Source organism: Micrasema longulum, unplaced genomic scaffold (assembly GCF_059751315.1).
Source record: "Micrasema longulum isolate JH-2025_06_02 unplaced genomic scaffold, ASM5975131v1 h1tg000522l, whole genome shotgun sequence".
Lineage (NCBI taxonomy): Eukaryota > Metazoa > Arthropoda > Insecta > Trichoptera > Brachycentridae > Micrasema > Micrasema longulum.
The window spans coordinates 254951-276788 of NW_028277719.1; the positions used below are offsets into that span (position 1 = coordinate 254951).

At 32.4% G+C, this 21838-nt stretch overlaps 1 protein-coding gene and 1 long non-coding RNA gene across 5 annotated transcripts; one reads left to right on the forward strand and one right to left on the reverse strand.

Moving 5' to 3' along the window:
- Positions 1-727: 727 nt before the first annotated feature.
- Positions 728-15509, forward strand: ref(2)P (refractory to sigma P). Of its 4 annotated transcripts, none has more exons than XM_088227669.1 (8): positions 728-864; positions 4253-4444; positions 7091-7264; positions 8790-8974; positions 9777-9892; positions 10949-11634; positions 12326-12652; positions 14927-15509. In XM_088227669.1, exons 2-8 carry the CDS (start codon positions 4264-4266, stop codon positions 15064-15066), a joined length of 1809 nt encoding a protein of 602 aa, XP_088083795.1. In that variant the 5' UTR covers positions 728-864; positions 4253-4263; the 3' UTR covers positions 15067-15509. The 4 variants fall into 4 exon arrangements, with proteins under 4 accessions (XP_088083795.1, XP_088083797.1, XP_088083794.1 ...); XM_088227671.1 differs by having other exon boundaries at positions 750-864; positions 10949-11310; XM_088227668.1 differs by lacking the exon at positions 728-864 and adding an exon at positions 902-1023.
- On the reverse strand, positions 2529-5494 carry LOC148280864 (uncharacterized). The gene is made up of 2 exons (XR_015822483.1): positions 4828-5494; positions 2529-4534 (listed from the first exon to the last, which is right to left on the reverse strand). It is a non-coding gene; the product is annotated as an uncharacterized LOC148280864 (long non-coding RNA).
- Positions 15510-21838: the final 6329 nt, after the last annotated feature.

Sequence of the window (21838 nt, forward strand, 5' to 3'; positions counted from 1 at the left end):
GCAGGGTGAAATAAACCTCGATACTGGATTATTCAAAGCTGGCGCACTCACAAAACGTACATTAACATATTGTGTAGTATTTGTGAACAAGCGTATGGTATGACATTGCACGGCATACGCATTAGAAAAATAACATATGTCTCTCTCGCACTCAGACACGACAAGGACTACTATTGATTTGTTAGTTAATAATGATATGGTAATAAAATAAACCCCAGTTGCTTCTACGTGAATCTGAATTTTGCTGCAATTTTCAATAGTAAAAATAAAATTATATGTAATATTTGTTGTTTATGTTTATTATGGTGAAAAATCGTCTTATTTATTATTATGTTAAAATAACAAAGAAGAAAAATCTTTTCGTGTATCGAGCAAACAATTTGAAATAAATGTACTTTGCTATCTTTATCTGAGTAATTTTGGGAAAGAGAGTAAATTTCAGCTGTGGATCTTAATGTAGACTTTTCCACATTCGCTTAGAAAAAAAGTGATGAGGGGTTATTCTGGCCTAATTGTGGATCGAATAAATTTTAGTTGTTTATTCAATACATTCTGTTTTAGTAGGTAGGTAACCAAAACAAAATCTGTGAATAATTCTATAAAGGATATTTTTTCTTTAGATTGACGCAAAAAAACACTCGCGATCGACTGTTTGAGTACCCCTGATCCAAAATAATATAATACCTTTAGAAAAAAAGTATAAAACTAACCCCAACATTTTCCACCTGACACATAGTTCTCAAATTGGTATTGTTGCTTCGAGAAACTTCAGGAACATTTATCCTTTCATATTCGCGCTGTCATGTTCAATGTTATTAACTTTATTACGTGTTTTGTTTTTGTTGCGTCAGGCAGTGAAATAACGTGAGTATATATATCTATCGTTTTTCTCCATGTTCCTATCAATTTGTTGAGTCTCTTTGGCCGAGCTGCACCTGTGTTGATTCGATTAAAATTATCTAGTGTTTGTTACTGCGGTATCTGCGTGTTACATATTAAGTATTTGTTTTCTATCAAATTTCGGTAAGTATTTTTATATTATATCAAATCATGTTGTTGAAATAAATTTAAATTAAGGATATAAACCGGTCAATCAACAATTTACAATGGAATGAACATGATACAAGGTTTTTTTTCCTTCTGAACACTGGTTCTGACTTGCAAACTTCTGATAGCAATAAAGAAATCGCCATTTTGTAGTCTTCGTTCACTGACATAGCTTAAATCTGAATTTCATTCTTTTTACATTATTTGATCAAAGCATTAGTTTAAATCAGTCTCGCTTGCTTGTGGTTTACTGTGGATTATTACTGTACTTTGGATTTGACTTGCTAGTTGTGAAATCTCATGTGGCATCAACCATTAATCATCAATGATTAAAAACAATGTATTTGCATGGCATACATAATTTATATGATTTATGGTTTATCAAAGCAGATGTGTTCCAATTAGTTATGTATACAGCTGTATTTTGCGTTTCATTTTTTTTTTCACATTGTGATGAAATCATGGTGCAATAGTTAAGTACCTATTCCACCATACCTAGTTCCTTTCTAAAATGTAATTTTCCCTATTTCATGGTATTATTTCATTATGTGTCTTCATGTGGGAAATGATAAGTTTGAGTGACATGCGAAGAATTGATTTTTAACTCCCACACCAAGCATGAGAGGTTCCTATTTTTTTGATGTGGTATTCGTATCTTTTGCGTCATATTTCGCCTTATCTTATATATCTTTTGTAAAAAAATCTAACTTATTAAATATGTCAAATAAAAAAAATCATTAGTCAGTAATTATAAAGGATAATTCACTTTTAAAATAAGTACTTATATTTTATTGTGAAATTTTAAAACTAACTACATTTATGATTTTAGAAACTTAAGTACTAAAATGCATTTTAAAAAACATCTTGATATAAACTAAGTTGTGGTGCACCACGATCTCTGAATATTATTTTCTAAGACTGCAAGTTTTATCAAATTTATTGAATTGCTCTTAAATTAGCTACAAGTCCATAAATTATTATTTTTCACCATTACTTACATGAAATTATCCACATACTTATAAAAATAGTTCTTTTTCGTCCCCTTAGTAACACAAAAACATATATACATCCTTTCTTAAAATAACAGGTTCTATTTAGTCACAAAAACACGTATCTCGATGACACTTTATTTGAAGCTTTAAAAGTAATAGCTCTGAAAGGTATTAATTGTATTCTCATTTTTGTATCGTGTCTCGCGGTTTTTATCTGTTTTCTCAAATTGGACAAAATCGAGATACGTTTTTGTGTTACTAAAGGGATGTTTTGCTCTGTGAGAGTAGTCTTGTTAAATATTCTTAAATACCTAGTAAATACAAAACAAACCCTCATTGATACTATTTTTAGTATGTTAGTAATGGAAATTCAATTGTTTGATTTATCAGAATTAATAAGTAAGTTATAATAAATTTTTATGGCGCCGTTTTCATGAGTAATCACTTCAAGGGCGCTGTTCATTATACTGAGTTAGTAAGATAAAATAAGGTCTATCTGCAGGCTAACTCTTAGTTATCATTTAATTACAGATAAATTTTACAACCATGTAACATATATTATGTTTGTATTTTTAAAAGTTACATCTAAAAAGTATCACTTTTCAAGTCAGGAAACGATTTCACAAATAAAAAAGTTTTTTTATCTTTCTGAAAAGCGATTCTGTTGCACAATTTCAAACTTCTGGAGGTAGAGCGTTCCACGCCAAAGGTCCGGCTATTGCAAAAGCCCTATCGCCAAATTTGGAACTCTGGTTGCGTAAATGATGTTGTTTGGAACTATGGGTGCTTAAATTATAAACAACATAATGACGACTATGCTTACCTGGTGTAAATAAATGTAGGTAACATTGACATATTAATACATCGACATGCCCTGAGCTCCAAAAAATTATGACACTTAACTCATGCCCAAACACTCAGTCATGCCCAAATTGTATTTAGTCTTTCTTCGACCGCCAGCTAGGCGTTATGTTTAGAATTGAAACAAAAATACCTACTTGTGTCACGAAAATGTGTAAAATTGTAAAAAGGATTGTGTAACTTTTCATTGGTAAACATTTGTTCATGAGTCATTAATAAAGCTTAAAGCAATTAATTTTCAAATAAAAATATTTTTTTTTGCAAATGTTAAACTATGCTTAGCGGTGCAATTGCAAAGCTTTTCTTAGTTACAGTGGTGCACTGATGGGAATACGTTTTTTAAATATAAAAAACGTTAGTTAATATTATCTTTTCATTACTAAAAATGCAGTGAAAATAAATAAATGGGTCAAAATTATATGGAATTTAAGGAAAGAACCTGATTGGGATCCACCAAAAATTAATGTTGATTGTTAACGTTAAAACACAAACTTTTTTATGTACCAAAATGGAGTATCATTAAATTTTTAGTAGTATATGCATGCTCGTTGAATGGAGCTCTGATATAAATAAACAGTTCTTAGTAACTATGGGTATGTTTTCGTGTCACTACTTTTTATAATATTTTACTCTCTAGGGCATGTCTATGTATTATATGTCAATGGTAGATAAGCAACATTAAACATTGACAAATTGAGCTCATATAATATTTATATTATCAGCAAAAAGAAAAACAAGATGTTATCATTTTTTATTTCTACATAGATATAATAAGTTTAAACTTTAAATTTCCCATTCTTAAATAAAATTAGAATTTTCTACACAGCTTTTATTAACTTCATATTTAAAATATACACACTTCCAAAGCATTTAATGTGTCATACCTATTTTTTGTACCGCATATGTTTGAAAACAGTTGGGTAAATGATATGAATACGTCGTAGATCGGTCATCTCCCTGGATGAATATTTATTGACTTCAGAAGTATTATATTCTTCAATCTGGATAAAATATTCTTGACAATTCTTGACAATCAATTTACAACCAATTTACAGCAATTTCATTTTCAATTTAAATTAACCCATTAAGTACGAGCGTGACCATATGGTAACAGTGGACATTGTCGCGAAATACTATCCTCACTTCTCCTATTTTTAAGTAAATATGATTGCGTTTACTATGTTTAATCCCCGAAAGATATGTTCTTTAGTATGTGGTGTGCCACAATGGAATAAACAGTCAGTGGAATTAATGGCGATTTTTAAGTATAAAAATTGGTTCATAAAAGAAAAGAAATCCTTGTCCTTGAAGGGTTAAGTTACTTTTTACAAGTATCAAGTCTCTATTTTCAGAATTGAAGAAAATGCAGTCTGATCAGGGTGTTGCATTTAAGGTGTTTCTCTCCTCGGGAGACGGAGAGAAGTCCGAAGTGAGAAGGTTTGGTATTGACCGAAGTGCCGTAACCAGCTTTGAATACCTCAAAGCCAAGCTCTGCAGCGTCTTCCCGATAATCAAGACTTCATCCTTCACAGTTACTTGGAAAGGTATATATATTTTTATGACTGCCGTAAAACATCCATCGCAAATCATTTGCATTATTTTTAAATTCACTTATAATTAAAACAAATCGCACCCTATTTATTTATTTATTGTGGATAACTTATATAGCGCCATTTTCGTAATAAAATACCTCAAGGGCGCTTTACATGGTGATTCTACTGTTAAGTTAATTTAATTGAAGCTTTAAATTTGTAATTTGATTAAAATAATTTATTTTGTTGTCACGTGCTACGGATTTATTCAAATGATTTAGAGAACAAGTGGGTTTTAAGTTTTTTCCGAAACATCACTTCACTTTCACAGCCTCGCACCTCTGCTGGGAGAGCATTCCATGCCATAGGGCCTGCGACCGCAAATGCGCGCTCACCAAATTTAGAATAAAAGTCGCACAACTAAAAAAACTCATTTTTCAAGGAGAGCAGTTACACACACATGCTAAACTTAACGCAAACTTTCATTAATTAGTATGAAAACCGAGGCACAAGTTTACTTACTCGTGCCATCTAGTTTTAAATAGTCAGAAATAATGGCATAATTGTCATTTTGCGTCTCTTATGTCTTGAGTTTGTCATCGTCATTTTCGCTTCTATGGCCTCATAAATATTTTTCAGAATTACGCCATCAATGAGGAAGTTCAGCTTTATGGGAAATTGGATATAAAAAAATGTATTCTTATGTGCTGTAAACATTAAAGAGTATTGAATTGAACTGCAAAGTTTCTTGAAAATGTATGAAAAAAATAATAAAAATCACTTTAGTAAAAATGAACTACTTTGCATGACGTCACTAGTTCTTCCGAATCAACCAATAATAAGAGCGTTGAGATAGATTTCCGGTTTACAGTAAGTGAACTGACTAATCAGGAGAGCTTGTCGAGAAAAAGGGAAAGTGGACTTAAGATGTCAAACGTGAAGTAATTTAAAAAACACTAAACTTGATAAAATCATAGCACTGATAATATGATACATAAAGTTTTTGAAACATTTTTTGGCTTAGTTCAATAGTCTATTAACAAATATTAAAAAAATAAAAAACACTTAACTTCCTCATTTTGCAGATAGAAAATATGACTATTTTGGATTTGTGACATTATTATTGCTCAGGTGCGAAATATTTTAAATTTTTAGAAGTAGCTATTTTTTTTACTATCCACATTGCTTACTTGGTAAAACTGATGTTGAGGCATTTATTTTATGTAATTAGTACTTAATTTCATATTTATTTAAGAGGTCTTATATTAATAACAAAAAGTTGTATTAAAAAAATATTTAAGAATTACAAAGATAATACATTTTTAAAGGGAGTCATTGTGTGGGTAATTACGTACTATTACACTGACTCACCTCCAGTAGCTTAACATCTGCACAAATCTAATATTGAAAACTGACTAAAAACAAAATGAATATGAATAATAACGACATGCAACAATGATTCATTATTTCTATACATTTTTAGCTAATAATTAAATGAGAATGAGCTAAAAGAGTCTAGGTCCACCCCTCAATAGTAATAGATATCACTATATTCCACTGGGTTGGTCTTTACTAGTAGAACATTAACATTTAACAAGTAAAAAAATAATGTATTTAATAAGAACATTAAAATTTAATGTATTTAACAGAATCCAATAATGTCTTGTCTGTTCGTTGGAGAGTTATTTTGTCTTTCATTTAATCTTGAATGTTAATTTATTAATTCACAGTTTATGGAACCATTTCATAAATATATACATTTATAAATGCTTATAACCAGACATTATTGACGATGTCAAAGTATAAAAATGTTTTGCGGTGAATGAAAAATAAAACTTAAAATGAAGTGATGTTCATTAAAAAAAACCTAATTTTATTAACATATTACAACAGAGATGAAGAACATTTAAGAGAAGGTAATATAGAAGTCTAGGCATCTACGGGGCTTATGACCTGTCAATGTCTAGTTTAAGTGGCCACTTTACACACTGTAACATTCACCATTCTGCCTATATTTGAACCTCTATATTCCTTCAATTCTTTCATCTGTTGATGTTTGTGAAGTTAAAGAACTGAAACCTTTATTTATGCGGGTGAGATTCATCTAATTGAATTATTTCACCTGCATACTAGGCAACAATTTCTATACTTCTTCATGCCCTGTCATAAGCCCTGTAGATGCCTAGACTTCTATATTACCTTCTCTTAAATGTTCTTCATCTCTGTTGTAATATGTTAATATAAACAGCTCCCCAGGGAGTTGAATCCAGTTCTTGTCTACAAAAATTTGGACAAATTAAAAATATTGTACCTAATTTTATGTCATGATGTAAATAATTTTTATTCTAGGGTGGGGTCAAATTTCCTGTTTTTTCTCATATCTTTTTTATTTTTTTTTAGATTGATTGTTTTTATTTATTTTTTATGGAAGAATGGGGGAATCGTGGGGTAGGTCACTAGTAGAATATGAGTAGAGATTTCAAACATTGATTAGTATGTATCACATTACATGTAATCTTATACAATATGATGTTATTTTTTATGGAAGGAATGGGGGAATTGTGGGGTAGGTCACTAGTAGAATATGAGTAGAGATTTCAAACATTGATTAGTTTGTATCACATTACGTGTAATCTTATACAATATGTTATTTTTTAGATGATGAAGGAGATGAAGTTCTGATTTCAAGTGATGATGAGCTGATTTTGGCCCTTTCAAGCATTCAGGATGACTTGAAAAAGTTGTATGTGACCAAGAGTTATTCAAATGCTGATGTTCCGGTTGCTGATGTGCCAATAATTGGAGTTTCATTTGCTGCCCCAGGTGTCAGAAGTAAGTTTTACTGAGATAAAAATTAACAATATGTTTTTTCCCTTATCTTGTTTTTCATATTGCATACCAATCAACAATTTTTGTCGTCTTATCGCCTATCTACTTAATGAGTCATGTCAGAAAGAATAAATTGAACGCAGATTGTGATATTATTTTCATAATGATTAATTCTTCTGACCCTTGACTATTTTTCCACTGTTCAGATAAAATTTGAACATCAAATAGAAATTCATTTGCTATTGTAATTTATATTAAACACATAATATAATATATTGAATTAAAATGCAAGATATAAACAACTTCTTATTAAAATGTAGTCTTAAAAGCAGAACATTCTATAATCATTAATATGTATAATAGCTACTCTCATATAAAAATCATCGAGTGGCGTCCATCTCAAAGTGTAGTGGCTGGTTTATTCACCTACCATGCTGGGTTCGCTTCCTGGTAGGGTCAACATGAAATAATAGTTTAAAATGTGGTTTCAGGCTGCAATGTTTCACTGTCCCTGGATTCTCACCTGAAGCGTAAGACTGATCACCTTACCTTCCTGTAACACGCGATCAAGATACACCACATGTACTTTTGCAAGGCAGTGCCCTATGCACCACAACAATTACACAAGTCAAAATGCCTTTTCAGGAAACATTTTTTTGTGTCTCGAACATTGCGGGAATCAAATCTATCGTTGAAAGAATGTCTTTTTCTTCCTCCATACTTACAGGAATTTGATTATCGCTAATAATCGGGATACAAAGTAAGGTGATTACTCTTCAATGTTACGTCGTTTAAGTCATAACTCTTTTGTAGCCGATAACTAATAAATTTATTTGTGGAATAAAATACATTGATAATATTATCCTTAATAATGTTATTTGACTAGCGTGTTTTGGAACATGCGTACTACAAGATGAGCAAATAAAAAATGAATGAAATAGTGTTCTTATGTGATTATTCCCCTCGCCTATAGATATATAAGCTTGTAAACTGAGGAAATCATTTTTCAAAACATTTTTGTGTCTACTGTAAATATATTTTTATTAATTGATTAACTGTGCAACTCTGTTGAGGTTGACTGTCTGCGTAAACTGTAATTTTGAAAGCACTACAATTAATGATAATAAGGAATAATGTGTCCTCGGACATACGTAACAATATAAACATTAAATTGTACGACAAAATTTCTCCAAAGTGTATATAGGAAAAAAATAATACAAATAGTAAAAAAATTTCAATAACAATGTGTCAATGCCAGAACCAATTATTTAAAACCAGGATGTGGTTTTTGGCCTCTTGTGTAGTGGTCAGCGCGTTTGCCTACCATGCAAGAGGTCTCAGGTTCGATTCCCGACATGGTTGGCATGAAATATTTATTTAAACGATGTTTTTATACTAGGATATTTCATAATCCCTGGTACCAGACCTGAAGCGTAAGACTGATCATCTTACCTTCATGTAACAAAATTTATGTTGGCTTAGTTAAAAAAGAAAAAGTTAAAATAATAATTTATGTGTTCGATTTTAGAGCGTACTTTCGATGCCCATGCGGAACACGTCGGGGTAGTGTGCGACTCCTGTGACAAACCCATTTCTGGGTTCCGCTACAAGTGTATTTCGTGCGAGGATTTCGACTTGTGCTCTGTATGTGAAGGAAAGAACACACACCCCGAGCATTTCATGATTCGCATCCCCGTACCTGTGGGACCCTTGGTAAGATTTTGAATATAAATTTGATAATATATGCTGCTAGAGTATAAAAAAATTATTCTAATTAATGTTCTTCAATTTTGACTGTTACTACCTATATTTTTCTGTAAAAATTGTTTTAATTGACGAGGATTCATTTGTTGACAAGATAAATAAGATAAAATTCTTATTGTTTTTAAGTTTATTTTAATTAAAAAGATTTAATAAGAAATGTTTACATTCTTATAATTTACCCGAATATATATCCGTTTTGTCATCAATTTCACATCGTAAAATTTTATTATTAGGTGATAAAGAACATGTCATGTGTCAAAAACCATCAATTAACCAGTAAAACCCATTTTAATAAAAGCTTTTAAAGTGCCCTAGTACAGATAAAAAATATATTTTGCTAATTGGCGCAGTATTCCAATATTACTGCTCTGAGGTATCATATGACATTCAAGATGGCGGTACGGTTACAAGTGACAAGTGATTTACTACGAATTGTCTTTGTTCGGGTTATCTTCATAAATCAAGGGAATAATGTTTATTTTAGTGCCCCAAAATGTTTTTTGAACAGTTCAGGTCTTCTCAAGTTTGATTATTAATTTTTAAGTGCCTTATTCATTATACAATCATAAAAATAAATATTCAATCAAAAGCTGCCTCTGGAATGGTTTGATAAGAAATTACAAGACCATCGTCCCCAGAAGGTTAAAATCCTTTTTTATTTGGTGAAACTTCTTAAAAAATATATACATATATGTATTATGTAGTTTTTGTTTTTACTTATGTGTTTATTTCATGTATGTTATGATTTCAGGGGGGAAAATTATCAAAAGTTGTTGGACATAAACTGTTCAAGTCTCTCCGAAAGGCTAGGGCCTTTGAAGGACAGAATGAGGGAGAATGCCCCTACAAAAGACATCGCAAGGAAAGGTAATATAATAATACCTCATTTTAATGTTCCCCAATGTTTTAGTTTTCTGGCTATTTACACTGAAATGTTCAGGTCCTATTTTTCTTCATACAAATATTCCCCCCCACTTAACGTTGTTTACATTTCCAAACACTCCGGTTTTACATTTAAATTTGTCAAAAAAGACGAAATTATCTTCTAAAAATGGAATCACCGCTTGTTCTATGTGAATGCTGAATACAAGCAGGTTAGCTACCAATAAAGGGTAAATTTAATAATTTAAGTTTAATAACTAAATTCAAGACATCTATTTGAGTTGTTTTTAGTGATACCATATAAATAAAATTTCCTAGCAATTAGGGGAAAAATTACTGTGTTTTATCAAAATATTAAATTTTCTTTTAGTTTTTTAAAAATTTACACATCAAATAATTTTAAGGTGCTGTTTTTAAATGAAATAAAAATCAGATTACATAAATTAGAAAAAATATTAAAATAATCGGGTTGTGGTCCTGTAGCTAGTGTCTCGGACTCATGGACCAAAGGTGCGTGGTTCGAATCCCACTCTACCTCAACTCGATTCCATTTTCTAATAGTGAGTTATTTACAACTCGTTAAAAATGGCCCTGAAATTTAAATATTTGGGTAAATCATAAGAACGCACATATTTCTTTTTTAAATAAAATAAAAATATTTACAGTTTTTACAATTTTTCTGGAAGCATATTTGCATTAAAGTTTAGCAAATTATTTTTATTTTTATTTAATTCCATTTTTTTCCCGTATATTTTTCATTTCTTCACTTAGCACTTTTTTTCTTGCTCCCTTTATAAATTTGAAAGGGGCTTTTTACTGTAAATCATTTTAATTTATCAACTATCAGTTTCACCAGCACCTGAATCTGGAGGTACAGTATAAAGGTTCACATAACACATTAATCGCCAACCTTTTTTATCGAATATGGTCAAATAATGATATCAGAAATATATTGTGTACCAATTTCTTATAATATAGCAATTTCAAAAACGGCAATTGTAACAATACTAAACGAATTAAAAATTTAAGTAATATTTTTAGGCATTCAACTCAGGATGCTACTCCTGAAGGTAGATATGGCAGGCGCGGGAGGCATCATGGAGGAAGGCCGCACCACGGAGCGAGACATGAGGGGCAAGGAGAGATGCCCGAGGGTCAAGGTCGTCCGGGCAGACACTGTGGAGGTCGTGGCTGGTTAGATACCTTCTCCACCTACATCAATGAGTTTGCCAACCTGGCGGGAGACCTCGGTCATGATGTGCACAAGAATGCGACTGCTGCTGCAACTGCTGCTGCAGCTGGTGCCGCTGCTGGCCCGGTCCCTAATGCCAATCCTACTCCGCCATCTGCTCCTCAAGCCTCTACAAATGGCACAGATGCCAACGAAGCCAACCCTCAAAACGGTAATGCCCCTACAGCGTCAGATATGCATAATCTACATGTTCAATATTTGCAAAATATTGGCAGAACCGTCGCTACTATTCTAGACCCCCTAGGAATCGATGTTGATATTGATGTCAGGACAAATTGTAATGCCAACACAGAAAGTCAGTCTTGTTCTCACCCGGAAACTTGTGTCTCGGGTAATTCTAATATTCCGGAGCATATTCCCACTGTTGACATTGATGATAGTTCTTCCTCCTCCGATGATTCAGATGACAGTTTTTCTGAGAATGCCGTAAGGCCTGAGGGATGGACACTTTTGAACACTGACGAGCCTGTTAAAGGTTAGTTACTTTTTAAATCAACAACATATAATTACAAACATGCACATTTCCAAAAGTTCACACAAACATCTAATCGAATATTCAATTTAGTGCACAAAAATCGCACTATTGCAATCTCAGATGTACTAGTCATTAACTGCAAGGCATTGTAGTAGGAGTGCAACTTACCAGTATATGTATTTCATTTATGCTTCATACTATCGTCAGGTGTATATGCAAATAACTGTATATATATAGTAATTAATTTATGATAATTGTGCTTTTTATGTATTAGTTGCTTACATATGAAATTGCTATTTTGAATAGAAAAATTCAAGATTTTTTCAAATATGAAAATTATGCATAGAACTAATCTAAGTATTCTCCCATATTATCTATAAAGTTTTGCCCCTTTAATGGTAATTATTGATTGACAACTTTGCTTTAAAAATATTTTGATGTGGAATTCCTACGGGAACGAAAGTTCAATTCAAATTGGCTATTTTGTAAAAATGATAATTTCATAGGTAAGTATTTAACATAAATATAATTCATAATAACTGCATTGTCATTTTGAGTTTTTACTTCTCTCATTATTGGTTGGTTTTCATTGACTGCTTTCTGTTTAATGATGTCCAACTGTGATTGATTTGTATTATTGATGAATGTTTTTTTACGGTTACTTGATTCTTTGTGTAACTTATCTTTTCAGAAACAAGTCAGAGTGCTCCTAAACCCAATATAAATGCTCGCAATATTGGCTTTGACATGGAACAGATGACTCGCGAGTTTAACAAGCACCTGGAATTACAAGCTCGAGCTCTGCACAAAGAGGCAATGGCATCATCAAATTCCAGCGGAGCGAGTGCCTACTCTTCAGCTGGGATTTACCCACTTATTCCGGAAATTGTTGCTGTGCCCTCTGCTCCCCAGGAAAACGTTCCAGTTTCTTCCCCAATGGAGGTGGTTGCAGAACCCCTGAAACAACCAGCACCACCGATGAAGCCAGCTGCACCAGCCAATACTTACAAACCTTCGTGTAAGTTCATATTTTGTTTCAAATGAAATGAAGTTCTATAGTAATTTAAAAACCATTATTATAATTACTGGGGATAATTTATATCGCACCATTTTTGTGAGAATCATCCCAAGGGTGCTGTACAATAAATATCCCAATACGTTTTGCAGCTACAGAGCGCGTGGATAATATGAAACCTAGATTAAATTACATCATTGAAAAAGTTGAGTTTTGGCATTTTGAATTATTTTTCAAAATCACTTCTCTAGAAACCTATGAAATTGTATACATTGTGCAGACTAGTAAGTTTACGATAAAAAGTAAACAATAAACAACTAAATAAATATAATTAAGCACTATTTTATATTATTGTTCACAAGATGAAATCAACCATCGATGTGTCCGAGGGGTAGGTAGTCCCTCCTTCTGCCTGGTAACCGAAAACTTGTTAGCCACAACTTTTCAGTTAATTCCCGGTAGATAGAAAGATTCGCATATAAGGTGATGCCTTTTGTTTCACCGGCTTCGTGTCCATTTTGAGATGCGACATTTTGAGTAAAATGTATGTAATTAAGGACACAACAATCTAGCTCAAAATTTCTGATTGTATCGTTAACATTTTTTATTATATACAGTAAAACCTCGTTTTTATGTTCCTCGATTTTATGTTTTCCCGCTTTTTACGCTGAAATGTTTGGGTCCCATTTTTTTGCGTACATTCTCATTCAAATATTCTTCCAATTAATGTTTTTTATGTTTTCCATAACCCCGGTTTTACGCTGAAGATTTTTAAAAACTCATAAGATCTGTTAAAAAATGCTGAGCCACACACCGCCGCGTTTGCGTTATAATGAATAATATCGAGGTAAATATGTAAATTTTTGTGTCAAACTAAATTCAAAGTAGGTTCAGTGTAATTAATCATTTTGTTTAAGTGTCTAATTTTGACATTTTACTAAATTGTGACATACGGTTGACGCATGGCTTGTTTAGGAAGAAAAAAGTTTTAACATTAATAAATTACGATGCGGCAAGTTTAAAAATTTGGCAACAGAAATATTATTCGAAGTTATAAACATAATTTGGAAAGAAGATTCTTTAAACAGTTATCATAAAAGTGTGAAACTGTTTTGCCGCGATGTAAACGACAGTTGAAATTCTGTAGTGCCATACTAGAAAATGTGATACCATATAAACAAAATTTCCCAATATTTGGGGAAAAAATCATATTTTATGCAAATTCAAATTTTTATTTTCGTGTTTTTAAGGTTAAGTACTTACTTAAAATTATCAAACATGTTTTTTTTTAATTAAAAAAAAAAAAACACATTTTGGTATCGATTGAAAAAATATTAAAATATTTTTAATGAAATTATTGGTAAATATCAATTATTCCCAATTATGACCGTCTTTACAATTTTTCCGCAGTTTTTCATTTCCTCACTTAAGCATTTTCCTCAGTTTCGCTGCTGCCTTGAAAAACTTAAAACAGGGGTTTTACTGTATTTATGAATAAATGTACGCTCGCTCTAAGTAACACCGTTATCGATGTATTAGCAGTATTTTTATAATTTACTAAGAGGGGTAGTGTTCCGGACTTTTCAAAATTTTTATGATCTTATATAGGAGCACAATCATGAAATTGATTTTGAATATCACTATTTTTCACATGTTTTAGTTTAGAATAAAGTGTCTGTGATAATAATTGTCTAAAACAGTGCTATTAAATAAACAGTTTTCTTTTTACACCCTTTGTTAAAAACATATCTACACATTGACAACTTGTATAAAATTTAATGTTTTTTTTTTGTATTGTTTTATTTTGAGCCACAGTTGGATAGGAACTATATACCTTGCTCAACCTGTACGGAGGCCTGGCCTGATCATTGATCATTGAATATAAGTCTTATAGCATTTTCGAAATTATTTTTTAATTTATACACATTATGTATGTATTGTCAGGCCAATTCAGTCAAATCTGCATTTTGCTCAGTTTAGAAATAAATATCCTACAAAGGATAAAACAAGAGTATATATTAAGTTTCCACATAAAATATTAAAAAAAAAAAAATTGTCTTATTCTTCATGCTATAAAACATCTTTTTCGTATAAGGGCCGCTTTGATAAAAAAATAAATATCTGCACAAAATTAATTCATTTTGTAAGGTGCTATTCAAATCTGACGGTTTTATTTTTTATTATTATTATATTAATTACATACTAAGATTTTCTTTATTCATATTATATTTCAAATTAAAAAAGTATGGAATTTTATGATTTTTTCTTCCATTTTAGCTCCTCTCATTGCTGAATCCCTTGAAAGAATGTTGAGCATGGGTTTCAAGGACGACAATGGAAGACTCGCAAGGTTATTGGAGGCCAAGAATGGCAATATCAGCTCTGTATTGGATATTCTTTCTCAAAATATCCCCTAAATATCTGTCGCCCTATAAATTATATATAGATTACATACCCTATTACATTACATAATTACATATAGATGGACTGACCAAATAAAGGTGGCTACGGGGCTAAAATTTGTTGAGTCAGTACGTCGGGCTGAGGACAGACTGGAGCGGAACCGACTTATTAGAAGTGTTCATGGTGATCACGATCCTGAGCATTAAGGGACCGACTTGGAAGAAGATAAATTACGTGTTATCAACCTTTTAACTAGAATAAAAAGTATAGAAAACTTATATTTCACTATAGAACCAAAAATTGGTGCATTTAGGGTAGACTTATTTACCTATTTTGTGATTTAACAGTTTTTTTAAATGGTGATAAAAATTATTTATATTTTATGAAAAAATATTTTTATTGAATTGGGATTAGTGGTGTATTTACATATTAAATAAAATTATTATCTTTTAAAAAATGTTTTTATTTCAATTTTACTGTTTTTTAACCTGTTTTAACACATTGTCGTCGGGACACGGCATTTGCCGTTTTTCGCGGACTGTCGGTCAACCGCGGGACACGGCAAATGCCGTTTTTGTCGACTGTCGGTTGTTGGCGGGAAACGGCATTAAACGGGTTTGTTATCAGCGTGAAATAAAACGCCTTGAAGGGTGATTTGCTACCTGGGGTGCTAGGCGACAGTCTGTCGACGTTATTTGAGATGCCTTGTCCGGATTGGCTAGTGTGCCACTTGTAAAGGCGTCGCCAGAAATCTAGAGTTTTATGCGATCTCAATCTCCAGTTTAGTTTGAGTCATTTCACGTATTGGACTATTTTTCATACCGCTCGCACTGTTTTGTTTACTGTTTGGTATTTTCTTATTTGAATATATTAGCATTGTATAGGACGTTACCCCTACAAAAATGTCTTTACAAGCCAATGATAGTGACGATGAAGTGTATGCCGACAATTTATCTAATTGTTCATGGAATGATGACATTGAAGAGTTGTCAGACAAAGAACCGAGTGATGATGAACAAATACCAAGACCTAGAACGTTTCACCGTCGCACTATTGAAAGTGATTCTGATTCGGAGACGAGCTCAGATGAGGATGTGGACGAGTGGTCATCGTTTGATAATCCTCCAGTTCTGGAATCGTTTTTAGGCCGCCGCGGTTTGAATTCAAATGTCCATTGTCCTCAAACTGTAAGTGATGCGATAGAGTTATTTATCGGTGATGATTTGTTTGAATATTTTATAAACGAATCTAATAGATATTACCACCAAAACTCACATAATTACAAATTATATAAAAAATCGGGAAAGTGGAAAAATATTACTTTGAAAGAAATGAAAAAGTTTTTGGGGCTGATTATTTTGATGGGACAAGTTCGAAAGGATATAAGGGACGAGTACTGGTCTACTGAACCAACAACCGAAACTCCTTATTTTGCTAAAACGATGTCCAGAGACCGGTTTCGGCAGATATGGAAAGCGTGGCATTTTTCTAACAATGAAGAAATCATAGATAGTTCCGACCGATTATGCAAAGTAAAACCAATTATTGACCACTTTTTACCTAAATTTAAAAACATTTACAAACCCCACCAAGAATTGAGTTTAGATGAGGGAATGATACCTTGGAGGGGAAGACTATTTTTTAGAGTTTACAATGCTTCTAAAATTGTGAAATACGGAATACTTGTGCGAATTTTATGTGAAAGTGATACCGGCTACATTTGCAATTTTGAGATGTATTGTGCACAAGGACTTAAATTACTAGAAACTGTAAAAAAAGTTGTATCTGAGTATACTAATTTATGGCATCATCTTTATATGGACAATTACTACAACAGTGTCGAAAATTGCAAGGCTTTATTACTAAATAAAATAAGAGTTTGTGGTACCATAAGAAAAAACAGAGGTCTACCCAAATCATTGCAAATGATTAAACAGAAGAAAGGTGAATCAATTTTCAAAAGAAAAGGCGATATACTATTGCAAGTTTGGCAATCTAAAAAAGAAGTTCGAATGATTTCCACCATTCATTCTGCTGAAATGAAAGAAAGCCAGAACATGGATTGGAAAACGCGCAATAAAATCATAAAACCAACATCTATAATCGAATACAATAAGCACATGAAAGGTGTTGACCGTGCTGATCAATACCTCTCATATTATTCGATATTGCGTAAAACTACAAAATGGACAAAGAGGGTAACGATGTACCTGATAAACTGCGCACTTTTTAATTCATTCGTCATATTTAATTCGGTTCATCAACCAAAGATGAAATATAAAAAATTTCTGCATGAAGTAGCATTGCATTGGATAACCGACCGAATACCTTCTGATGATGAATTAGATAACCCGGATCCGGGACCATCGACACAACCTACGAAGCGAACACCGAAATTCGATCCTCCCGGAAGATTGTCAAAAGACATGAAACAACATAAATTAGGTAAAATTGTAGGTAAGGGTAAGAGAAAAAATCCCCTAAGACAATGTCGGGTATGCGCAGCCCATCAAAAGCGAAGTGAAACGTGTTTTATTTGCCAATTTTGCTGTGTACCACTTCACCCTGGAAAATGTTTCGAACGTTACCACACCGTAAAACATTATTAGTTTATAAAATAAACATTACATTTCGTTTTTTTTTTGTATTTTATTTTATTATGTATAGTTATATCATGTTGCCAAAGTTTTGTAAGGAAAAATGACAACCGACTGTGCCACAGTGAATCAAGTGTTCCGTTAAATATTTCACCCTATTTTATCTACCCAGGAGAAATAAAATCAAACCCTTTCATTCCACACAGATAGACCAGTTGTTTGCAGAATGCAATGATTGTACTGTAATCCTTTGCAATGCCAGTTTTTCGTAAGTTCTTACCAATCATCCACTGCTTTTTACATGTATTTTTATTTTTTGTTTACTCAATTGTCATTGTTGTTTTATACAAGCATATACTTGGAGGAATTTATGTGATACATGCACTTATAGTGTGTGATGGATTGTCAACATATAAAGTGTACTGATTCCTTGAAAGAATAAATACTATGATTCATAAGTGGAATGGGCTCTTTAATTAGACGAGGCAACCGCAAAAGATCCTTTTTTGACAAGAAGCAATTAAACTTATGAGTTATTGAGGGTTCGCCTTGGCCTTAGGCGACACTGTTCAATATTTACGCGATCAGATTTCACACATCCAGCGATTGTAAAACTGCGGGCATGGCAAATAAACATTATTATTTATCATATAACTATATGATATGAATAAACATGTTATCTTTTACATGGAATTTTCAAATATTAAATATTGAATGCTATTTACTAAATTAATTTCAGGTTTTTATATTCAGTTTTGAAATGTGCTGAAATTATGATGTAATCAAAGCAATTATAATTTATTTTTGATGATCAAATGTCAAATATGATTTCTTTGAAAATTTCGATCGAAAATATTATTTGGTTTAGAAATTGTGTCAATTTTAAGAAAGCGATATATTTTTGCGCTAATCGCGAAAAACACCCGCTATAGGCTAGAGTCTATTGTTCGAAGCGCCCGACTACAATGTGTTAAGACATTCAAAATTTGAAAACAATAATCAATACAAAGAAAAAACAAATGAAGAATAATATTTTAGAAAAAGGTAGTAAACATAGTTAAAAATAATAAACAAACATAGTAAGAAACATAATAAAACGCATATTTAAAAACACATGAAAAACATTTAAAAAAAACATAGTATAAGACATTGGAAAACATGGTAAGAAATAATGAGGATCTCGTAATTGTTTACTATGGGAAATAGGACCATCCAAAAACCCTCACAAGTGCCCATTTTTGTCTGCCGTCATCGGACATGCATGCAGAAAACAAGCTCCAAGTTTTATAAATATCCATACATATATATTATTTATCTTCCAAAACACCTAAAACAGTAAAACACAAAATAAATTAAATAATTTAAAAAAAAACAAAAACTAAATCACCAAGCGCAGAAGTAAATAAAAAAATGAGACACAATTTTGACGGCTTTACCGGGATAACTGCCAACGTGTTAAAGATGTCGCTAAAGCAATGAAACTGGTCAATGGTTATCAAAAATTGGTGGAATCATTCATACGTTTTTTTATTTATTTCTATGATAAAAAACAGATCCTTAATTTTGTACTATGATTACACATACATAACTTATTTTGTAAATGCTTCTTCAAATCATTATAAAGAAATAAATTAAACCCGAAAGTTATGATGTCTTGAAATCCTTCTCAAGTCCGGTGTCACTGCGTAGGTCGGCAGAAGATACTGATTCGTAGTCCTGGGGTGAATCGATGGTCAAGTCCAAGGGGTAGATCCAGTAGTAGAGCAGGAGGTCGGGCGGAGTGACGAAATAAAACAATTTGACTGAAGGTAAAGTTTCGAGGCGAACTGATTTATTATTTAAAATGTACACATTAATTATACAGGGAGGGCGTGTTGCAGGCTCCCGCTACCTGCGTCCGAACCGGCGTTAGGCTATTCGGGAGTGGGGGGGGGAAATACCGCACCCACTATTCCCGGCCGGCGCGCCTCCCCCAAAGTGCATGTGGGGAGGTGCCGGCGCTCAGCTTGGTCACTTCGCTGGGAGCCGCCGCACGCGCCACATCAACTACAGTGTTCTTTTCAGGGCAAACATCAGTCTCGTCAAATATAAAATGCCTTTTTAAAGGCAGACTAGTCTTGTCAATACAAAATGCCTTTTTAAGGCAGAACTTAGTCTTGTCGAATACAAATGCCCTTTGTAGGGCAGACCTTAGTCTCTTCGAATAAAAGTGCCCCTTTTAGGTCAATAATTAGTCAAATGTCAAGCTCCATGTTACCTAAAAAGGGCCTGTAACATAACTTTCTATTCTATAGTACCCGGTATCGCTAATGTCAGACCCGAAAGTGGAATATTCATCCTTTATTGTAGGTCTAACATTTAGTCGACAGATACCGGGGGCCGTAACTATATTATTTGCATATTATTTTATTTTATATCACATATTTTTAACCGTCCGTTACAGTACTGTACATGGATGCAATTTGCTACAGCTTTAATTTTTTATCTAGATATAACAGTGTGTCCTTAGTCGTAATGATATTAGATGTGTCATTGTTTTCAATGATATTAAATGAATAAGATCAATGACTCACACCCACACGAGTTTTGGTAGACATCTGAAAATTCCATTGATGTACCTACAAGCATTAAATTTCTTACCCACATAAGATTGGCTGACTTATCAATAAATTTTAAGAATTTATTTATTTATATTTGATTTAGTTTAATATCTCAGGGTGGAGTGATGAATGATCTAACATTGAATTATTTTAATGACTTGGATTTCAATGCTTTTTGTTGCTTTTTATTTAGGATTAATTTATTTTATTTATTTATTTATTATATTGCCATTTTTGTGAAAATTCACTTTAAAGGCGCTGTGAAATAAACATCCCAGAATTGCTTTGAATTGTTATCAATATCCCTTTGCTGTAAATTGTTATCAATACTAATATTGATGTCTAAGCATTCAAAATTACCTATTGAAAACACCGAGGTATAATTAAATAGAGATGATGCTTCATAGAATGCAATGTTCAAATTATGTTACAAAAATGAGCTTTGTCGCGTCATGCCACATCAACATTGCCATGCGAAACGCGTAGTAGAGAAAACTGTATGCCAGTTTACTGTGAATTCAAAGCTGTATGTTGCACCCTTTTATGCTGCTTCACAACACTTTCCCACCAAATAAAAGATAAGTTCCGAAGCCTCAGTTGAATGGAACACAAGACGGGTGCTTAGTGCCGCATCTAGTTCATACACAAGATCAATTATTGAAAACTAAATTAACAAAGGTGATCTAAGTTGATGAGATCAGATGTCTACGGTTGGAACCCTGCGCTGGTACATCTTGGTTTCTGTTTTCAAGCATAGTTATTTTTAACATATTACAACAGAGATGAAGAACATTTGAGAGAAGGTAATATAGAAGTCTAGGCATCTACAGGGCTTATGACCTGTCAATGGCTGGTTTAAGTGACCACTTTACATACTGTGTAACATTCACCATTCTTCCCATATTCGAACATCTATATTCCTTCAATTCTTTCATCTGTTGATGTTTGTGAAGTTAAAGAGCTGAAACCTGTATTTATGAATCCAGTCCTTGTTTTCAAAAATTTGGACAAACTCAAAATATTGTTGACAGTTATTTTTGACTAGTAAAAATAAAAAATAAAATGAATTTTTTTTAAGTAAATCATAAGAATGCTAATATTTCCCCTTTAAAAAGGCATGGATGCCTAAGCATGTGAACGCTTTCTTTCTTTAACTATCTGATTGGAAAATTGAGGGTATGATAAACGAAAGAATCATGATTTCAATTTAGATCTGGTAATAAAAAATAATGTCCCCAATCTTGATGAAAAATTGGTAAATTGTTCAATGTAGATTAATTGTTCCTATAGAATGAAAATAATGGAAAAAATAGTTTAAGCAATCTAAATCTATCCTCAAAAGGTTTTGATTTATCTGATCGTGATAATTCTGTTTGTTTTTTCAAAAGAAATCTATTTGTTCTTATGATTGCCGTAACATTTTTATTTTGGGACAAATTTTGAACACTTTTAAAAGCAGTACCAGAAATGAGAATCTAGCTGTAGCAGAGCGAGGTTCAAATCTCAATAATCTATTACATAAAGATAAGGTAATTAATCTTATGCCTTAGGTGCTAGTCTGACAGTTAAATATTTTATGCTAAAGCATA